The sequence below is a fragment of the Sinocyclocheilus grahami genome, unplaced genomic scaffold (assembly GCF_001515645.1).
Source record: "Sinocyclocheilus grahami isolate Dianchi unplaced genomic scaffold, SAMN03320097.WGS_v1.1 scaffold672.1, whole genome shotgun sequence".
Classification (NCBI taxonomy): domain Eukaryota; kingdom Metazoa; phylum Chordata; class Actinopteri; order Cypriniformes; family Cyprinidae; genus Sinocyclocheilus; species Sinocyclocheilus grahami.
This window is the reverse complement of record NW_015505851.1, coordinates 130,781-139,062: the sequence shown is the minus strand read 5'-3', so window position 1 is coordinate 139,062 and position 8,282 is coordinate 130,781. Positions and strand designations below refer to the sequence as shown.

General features: G+C 39.4%; 2 protein-coding genes across 6 annotated transcripts in view; one reads left to right on the top strand and one right to left on the bottom strand.

Moving 5' to 3' along the window:
* LOC107559029 (CUGBP Elav-like family member 3) overlaps window positions 1-8,282 on the bottom strand; it is a 38,817-nt gene that overhangs the window by 9,263 nt on the left and 21,272 nt on the right. For all 4 annotated transcript variants that reach the window (XM_016242746.1, XM_016242745.1, XM_016242749.1 and 1 more), the window contains exons 4-6: window positions 6,411-6,459; window positions 1,102-1,230; window positions 669-748 (exon numbers count right to left, since the gene is read on the bottom strand). In XM_016242746.1, coding sequence (XP_016098232.1) covers window positions 669-748; window positions 1,102-1,230; window positions 6,411-6,459 — 258 coding nt within the window. The remainder of the gene's footprint in view (window positions 1-668; window positions 749-1,101; window positions 1,231-6,410; window positions 6,460-8,282) is intronic.
* LOC107559030 (uncharacterized) lies at window positions 1,976-6,069 on the top strand. 2 transcript variants are annotated; one of them, XM_016242751.1, is made up of 5 exons: window positions 1,976-2,110; window positions 2,340-2,406; window positions 3,082-3,369; window positions 3,939-4,244; window positions 5,724-6,069. In XM_016242751.1, exons 2-5 carry the CDS (start codon window positions 2,349-2,351, stop codon window positions 5,846-5,848), a joined length of 777 nt encoding a protein of 258 aa, XP_016098237.1. In that variant the 5' UTR covers window positions 1,976-2,110; window positions 2,340-2,348; the 3' UTR covers window positions 5,849-6,069. The 2 variants fall into 2 exon arrangements, with proteins under 2 accessions (XP_016098237.1, XP_016098236.1); XM_016242750.1 differs by lacking the exon at window positions 5,724-6,069 and adding an exon at window positions 4,386-5,186.

The following is an 8,282-nucleotide window of genomic DNA, read 5'->3' as shown; positions in this document are numbered from 1 at the left end:
GGGGAGGGGGAGAGACGGGGAGGAGAGAGGAGAGACCGAGAGGAGAGAGGAGAGATTGAGAGGAGAGAAGAGAGAGGAGAGACCGAGAGGAGAGAGGAGAGACCGAGAGGAGAGAAGAGGAGAGACCGAGAGGAGATAGGAGAGACCGAGAGGAGAGAGGAGGAGAGACCGAGAGGAGAGAAGAGGAGAGACCGAGAGGAGAGAGGAGAGACCGAGACGAGAGAGGAGGAGAGACCGATAGAAGAGAGGAGGAGAGACCGAGAGGAGAGAGGAGAGAGGAGAGACCGAGAGGAGGAGGAGAGACCGAGAGGAGGAGAGACCGATAGAAGAGAGGAGGAGAGACCGAGAGGAGAGAGGATAGACCGAGGAGAGACCGAGAGGAGAGAGGAGGAGAGACCGAGGAGAGAGGAGGAGAGACCAAGAGGAGAGAGGAGGAGAGGAGAGAGGAGAGAGGAGAGAGGAGGAGAGACCGAGAGGAGGACAGGAGAGAGGAGAGAGGAGAGAGGAGGAGAGACCGAGAGGAGGAGGAGAGACCGAGAGGAGAGAGGAGGACAGGAGAGAGGAGGAGAGACCGAGAGGAGAGAGGAGGAGAGACCGAGAGGAGAGAGGAGGAGAGACCGAGAGGAGAGAGGAGGAGAGACAGAGAGGAGATAAGAGGACACACTCACCGGAAGAATTCGGCTCCCATGCAGACTGTTAATGGCAGACTGGGCCTCTGAGTGAGTCTGGAACTTCACAAACGCACAACCTGTGAAAACAAGACAAACATCAGATTGTGTGTGGCAGATTAAGTTTGTGTTTAACACAGTCTACCGGCATGAAAATGTCCTCCAGATTTAGAGAAATATAGCATTGCAAACACGCAGTCTTTATCTTCTCAAGACATTAACTGGTGGACTGGAGTGCCGTGGATTACTTGTGGATTATTGTGATGCTTTTATCAGCTGTTTGGACTCTCATTCTGACGGCACCCATTCACTGCAGAGCATCCACTGCTGAGAAAGTGATGCAATGCTACATTTCTCCAAAACTCATCTACATGTTGGATGGTCTGAGGGTGAGGACATTTTCATTTCTGGGTGAACTATTCCTTTAACAGACCTTTGCTGGTGCCGTCAAGTCCTTTCAGTACCGTACACTCATCAATGCTCCCAAAAGGCTCAAACATCTTCCTCACGTCCTCATCAGACTGCTGCTTTCCCAACATCCCCACAAACAGCTTTCTATCCTCTAAAAAGAGTGAAAATGGGAGAAATGGTCATGATCTGTTATTCAGTATCATGACTTTATTTCAATTCTAGCTTTTTTGTGAAGTGTGTCAGTATAAGTTGTAGTACCATCAGTCTCCAGGAGAGGGAGTTATAAACTGGCTGTAATATGAACTCTGCGTGTGTGTGTGTGTGTTGGTTTGATTATACAGTACTTGTAAGGCCCAAATGTCCTCACTAATACAACACAGTTGCAACATGCCTCTGATGTCATCTCTATTCCTGGTATGTATCTACAGTACTAATACAACTCTTCCACACTGCTCTCACTGTATGGCAGGCCGTTTTAACATCTATTGCTTAAACTGTATTGGTATAAAACACTGAAACAGAAATCTCATCTCTTGTCTTTTGCTGCATTACTATTTAACATTGATTGCATACTATAGAGAAAAGCTACTAGAAATATTATGAGTGCCTACTAAATTTGGAATGGGTTAACTTTTTTTAATTAAAAGCACTTGTATTTATATTTTCTAGTAAAATAAATGCATGTTTATTGTTGAAAACCCAATGGTCACTGTTATATTACATTGTATTATTAAAAAAAAAAAGGTGCCAGTAACATACAGATGCTAAAATTAACCATTTAAAATGAACTATACTGTTTTTTTAGTCTAGTTAGTTTTCATTTAAATGTTCAAATGTCTTGCCATAGCTCTCTGGGAGGAGCTCTCTCTCTGTCTAACACAGAGAAAAGCGGAAGTAAAGACAGCTTGTTGTTATGCGTCAAAATGGCGTCACAATAGAGTTTTAACTTTTTTTAACGTTCATTTTGAGGGAAAAAAACGACTCTATTCAGCACTTGGAACTTTCCATTGTTGCTGCTGAATGCTTTTGCAGTGAGTTGAACTAAATATTTGGTCTCGCATTAGAGAGAGTCAGGGTTGTTTTCACCTGTCGGTGCGTCAAAGCAGAATTTTTCATTACAGTCAGAAAACTGTAATAAATCTGCAGTTAATCTTAATGACCAGCCCACAAGTGTGATATGAATCATAGTATTGAGTGTATTTTTTAAGCTCAGCACAATGACTGACGTGACGTAATAGTATTTGCTGATGTGTGTTTCAGTGCATCATAATGAAGGCTAATCGGAATTTGATTTTGGCTTCAACATTTATGGTTGTACTGTATGAAGGTAGGGAACTTCTTTTTTTGTCTTTCCCTTTTTTATTTAGGTTGATTGTTGTGTTTTTATACAGTATAATTACCCAGAATCACAGCCATACTGATGTTCAGTACCAAGGCGCTATACTGTATATTTCATATGCATTTGGTCGAGTAATAATTTTCTTGCAATTCAACTGTATGCATATGTATAGTTGCATATCTGTTCACTACACAGTATGTTTGCAATAAATTCCCAGTAACACTTTAGAGTGTCCTTGTTATACATGTACTTACTATAGTAATAACAGCAAAATTACAAACAACTAACCCTAAATCAAACCTTAAATCTGTAGTTAATACACTCTTACACATAAAGGATCCAAAGGGATGCTTTAAAAAGAGCCATTTTTGGTTCCTCGAAGAACATTTCAGTGATCAGTTCTTAAAAGAAACAGTTTATTCTTAGTGTGAAGAACATTTTAATCATCTAAAGAACCTTTTTCCACTATTTGTGCGATGGAAAGGTTCCACGGATGTTAAAGCTTCCACAGATGCCAATAAGGACCCTTTATTTTTAAGAGAGTATTGTTAATATTACTTAGTGCTTGTTTGTGTTATTGCACTGTAACAATGACACCTTTAAAAAAGTGTAACCAAAATTCCCTTCATTAGAGTGTCTATCTCTTCTGTGATTCTGTTTCAGGAGCGTTCTGCCACAGTATTCGGACTGATTTTGTGTTACTAAACCAACCGTACACATTCCCCGGTAACGCCAGCGGCTGTCATCACGCTGAATGGAGAAAGAGACCCCCCATAGACACCACTATCGCCACATACAAAAACCATGCGTGCACGACTGACAGAATTTTTGAGGAAGAATTGACATGTAAAGACAACCACCTGCTTCTCAAATCATCAAAATACACCGACCAGGGGCCCTATGAGTTCATCTGTAACGGGGTTCCAACTTTAATTCATCTGGATGTTTTATGTAAGTCTTTACTATATCTGATTCATACACTACCAGTCAAAAGTTTGGAATAATTGAAATGTTTTTGTTTGTGGAAGCCATGCATTTTTTGTTGTTGTCAGGATTCTTTAATGAATAGAAAGTTTAAAAACAACATTTATTTGGAATAGAAATAATTTATAAATGTCTTTACCGAAGCTTTGATCAATTTAATGCATCCTTGAAATACTTCAGTTTTTAATGATATGACGGTTTCCACAGAAATATTGTGCAGCACGACTGTTTTCAGCATTGATAATAATCAGAAATGTTTCTCGAGCAGCAAATCAGCATATTATACTGATTTCTGAAGATCATGTGACACTGAAGACTGGAGCAATGATGCTGAAAATACAGCTTGATAATTACAGTTTATCAGATATTTACATAGAATTGCAATAATATTTTGCAGTATTACTGTTTTTACTGTATTTTTCATTACATAAATGACACATTTTAAAAAAATTATTATTTGACTGGTTGTGTATAAGAGAGCTACTTCAGTAGATCATCAGCACATGATCGTGATTTAAGTCATGTTCCCTAAATAGATGCTCTAAATGAGAGCGCAGAAGAAACGGACAACATCACCCTGAACTGTTATGCGCACAATGCCAAAGATGTGAAGTGGCTGCATAACAACGAAAGTGTTTTGTACTACAAGATAAACGGATCCGAGAATCCTGGCAAAGGCTACGAGGGAAGAGTTTTTTTGCTGGAGAAGAGCTGCTTCAAAACCGGCGATCTCTCTTTGACCGTCACTCGTGTCCGCAAGGCAGATGATGGAATATACCGTTGCTTTGTGGATGATGAAACGGTTAAAGGAAACCCACACGCCTATGTGCTGCATGTGAACGGTAAGACATGGGAAACTTGATTGCATTGTATTACATGTAATTTTACCAGTCAACGTTGGCATAATAACAATCCGGTGCATTTCGGCCTGAAAAATGCAGTCAAGAGTCTATAAGCCTGATTCTGTTGTTTAATTCACACAGAGAAAAACTCCGGTCCAGGAGACCAGACACACTCCAGCTGCAACGAAGCAATTCTGATCGCGCTCACTGTAGTTTTTGGGCTCATCTCAGTGATCAGTGTGACATATCTGATCACCACAGAACTACGCAATCGTCAATCCAAGTCCACTACAGCGACTCAGAGTAGTGAGGGTGACGCCACTGAAACCCAGCGTATGCTGATGTCTGCTATTAGCACAACTTCACCCGTCAGTGGAAGTCAGGCGGTGGTTCCTCATCCTGTTCAGGAGAGCGATTTCACGGGAAATAAGCCTTCCAACACCAGGCCTATTATGTAATCTGGAGAAACGAGGCCTGTGAAGATACGGTCAGCTAGGCCTGTTTCACACAGCAAGCAACAGAGCTTTACAGTATTTCTGCTGCATAACCAACTGCGATCAAATATTGATTTACTGGGGCCAACTTTGATCATTGTGGAACTGAATTTACTCGAGAAGCAGGACCACATTTACATGCAAACTGTAATGAATGTAAACAATCAAGTTTAAACATTACTCACTCCAGCATTAAATGTTTCTTTACTGAAAAAAAGACTGTTTTAATTAAGTATGGAATAACTGACGATGGTTTCAGTGTGTGTGTGTGTGTGTGTGTGTGTGGAAGAAAGAATGTGTACATGTTATTTAGCTGCAAAATAGTTTGTTATATGTCTTTGCAGTCAGTGTTGTTGTAGGCTTTGATTAATTTGCTGTTGCAGGGACTTAACTTAATAAATAACTTAAATAATATAATATGAAGCTGTAATGAGAGTCCTGGAACTACTTCATACACTCTTAAAAATAAAGGTGCTTCACGATGCCATAGAAGAACCTTTTTGTCTAAATGGTTCCATAAAGAACCTTTAACATCTGAAGAACCTTTCTGCTTCACAAAAGGTTCTTTGTGGAGAAAGAAGGTTCTTCAGATTATAAAAAGGTAAGAAAGAGATGGTTCTTTAAAGAACCTTTGACTGAATGCTTCTTTGTGGAACCAAAAATGGTTCTTCTATGGCATCGCTTGAAGAACCTTTTGAAGCACCTTTATTTTTAAGAGTGTAGCTGGGCGTTTACTGGAAAATAATAATCGCACACCTTAAAGTGTTCGTCAACCAATTAGAATCAAGCATTTAACAACCCTGTGATAAAATAGTTTTTTTATTTTCATATACCCTAATATGGGCAATGAAAAGATTACGGTACATAGTTGCTGCTTATCAGACCATATATATACAGTATATATATATAAAAAAAACATTTTTCTCAGCATTAGTCTTTTTAATGCATTAGCCCTTTTAATGTTAATTTATTGAATGTTTTGTAGGAAGACTGTCTCATCAAAACCTCATGCATGAAGAGACTTCATATACAGCTCCTGTTAAGCACTTTTCTGACTCTGAACACTTTACTGTGGCCTTTGCTATTTCATATATTTTCTGTTCTTTTTAAGATATGCATTTCTTATTTTTATTTTCTATTTAATGTGTACAGCTTTATATTTGTGGTGAGTGTTACTTGTAGTAGTTGAAATGCCTCATTAAAACGTTTTGCAGTAGTGTTAGTATAGTGGTTTCTAATGCTGACTGAACAATAAGGTTGTATCAGCAAACCAATGGAAGTATTCAGATTAATCAAATGTACAGGGTGCCAGTCAATAAAACACATTTTATCTTGAACAAATGGTGTTGTTTTGAATTTACACACATTTGCACAAACTGTTTTCAGCATCAATGATGATTTGCTGCTCAAGAAACATTTCTCATTATTAGACTTGATTATACTGATTTCTGAAGATCAGAAAATACAGCTGCGCATCACAGAAATACATTACAGTTTAACAGAGATTCACATAGAAACTGGTTACTTAAAATTTTAACATTTCACAGTATTACTCTATAAATATAACTTTATTTATGATCAACTGAATGCAGCCTTGATGAGCAGAAAATCTCACCAAGTCATTAGAAATCTTTATAATAAGCCAAATAAAGATGTATAACAGATGATTTACCTCCTCTCCCCTCACTGTTCGCAGGCTTCACTTGAATGGGCCGATTCATCTAAAAAATAAAAATGAATAAAAATAATTCAAATGACAAAATATACAGACTCTGTTCATGCATCATACAAGACAATTTTAGCAATGGATTAAGACTTCCCATACACTGTACATAACCATAGCCTCCTGTTTTTAACATAACTTTTGATGACTGCTACACCTATTTTTTTTCCATGCGTTTATAATTTTGCTATCACTGTTTCATATAAAACAGCACATAGCAATCTGTGGTCGCTCGCTTTGCATTAATGCTTAATGCTGATTTCCATATGCTCTTCAGCATTAATATTCTGTGACCTTTTGAACCTGCTGCCCTGCACTTAAACTAATGTGCACGGGATTGTAGAGATCAGCTTTAGAATGATGGCCATCTGATCTGGATTACAGAGATACAGGATTACACTGAACAGCATGTGTGTGTGTGTGTGTGTCTGTGTGTGTGTGTGTGTGTGTGTGTGTGTGTGTGTGAGGTATATGCGTGTGTGTGTGTGTGTGTGTGTGTGTGTGTGTGTGTGTGTGTGTGTGTGTGTGTGAAAGAGAGAATGTGTGAATCCACCAGTGAGCTGCGAAAAAGGAAATACTAAAATGTATCTTAAAAAAATAAAAACTCTATGTATCCAAAATTTCTCTATATTATATTCAACAAAAAAAAGAGGAGAAAAAAATTAGACCCCCACCAGTTTTCATACTTGGGGCTGCCAGATGTCAAGAGTTTAAATCCCCCAGTACGAGCTTCTCTCTTAAAGGGGTGATATGATGCGATTTCAAGTTTTCCTTTCTCTTTGGAGTGTTACAAGCTCTTGGTGCATAAAGAAGATCTGTAAAGTTGCAAAGACTAAAGTCTCAAATCCAAAGAGATATTCTTTATAAAAGTTAAGAGTCAGCCACACCTGCCTAAAACGGCTCGTTCTAACACGCCCCCACATATCTACATCATTATGTGGGAAGATTTGCATAACGCCGCCCAAATGTGCGCGCAAAGAAAAAAGGCATAACTTTTATTCTCGCTGTAGTATTGTTGCTGCCGCCACCATGTCGTGAAGACGATGTGCTTCGTTGTGAAAACAAAACTACTTTGTTTGGTCTTCCAAAAGAGGACACGACTAGAAATCAGTGGTTAAGTTGTATTTACAACACTGTTCCAGAACACTTCAACCCAAATATTCAGATGTGTGATGCACATTTTGCGGAGGTTGAGGACTGTTTCCTGTGAGAGTAGCCTACAATGCCGTTGTCTGTTTCTATAAAGTGGGGCAGTTCCAACTTCCACGCCTACCTAAAACGGCTCGTTCTAACACGCCCCCACATATCTACCTCACTATGTGGGAAGATTTGCATAACGCCGCCCAAATGTGCGCGCAAAGAAGAAAGGCATAACTTTTATTCTCGCTGTAGTATTGTTGCTGCCGCCACCATGTCGTGAAGACGATGTGCTTCGTTGTGAAAACAAAACTACTTTGTTTGGTCTTCCAAAAGAGGACACGACTAGAAATCAGTGGTTAAGTTGTATTTACAACACTGTTCCAGAACAGTTCAACCCAAATATTCAGATGTGTGCAGCACATTTTATGGAGGACTGTGTCCTGATCCTGGGAGAGTAGCCTACAATGCCGGCAGTTCTGACTCACAGTCTGTAAGTACATTTTATTTAAAGGATTTGCCACTGACGATTCAAACGTGAGTTTTGAGCAGTGTAGAGTAGCGCTTGTTGTTTGTCATTCCTCCGATCACAAATGCAGATATGGTTTTGTGTTTACACGGCGAGATGCAACGCAACGCGTAGGAAGACAGAATAAGTCATTATAATCCATAATTATGTCCCCA

What these genes read in the sequence shown, in the direction of transcription:
- LOC107559030 (XM_016242750.1), top strand. Translation starts at nt 2,349, where the DNA reads ATGAAGGCTAATCGGAATTTGATTTTGGCTTCAACATTTATGGTTGTA. An exon ending in TATGGTTGTACTGTATGAAG is followed by an intron (nt 2,407 to 3,081) that starts GTAGGGAACTTC and finishes ATTCTGTTTCAG; the next exon opens with GAGCGTTCTGCCACAGTATT. An exon ending in CTATGTGCTGCATGTGAACG is followed by an intron (nt 4,245 to 4,385) that starts GTAAGACATGGG and finishes TAATTCACACAG; the next exon opens with AGAAAAACTCCGGTCCAGGA.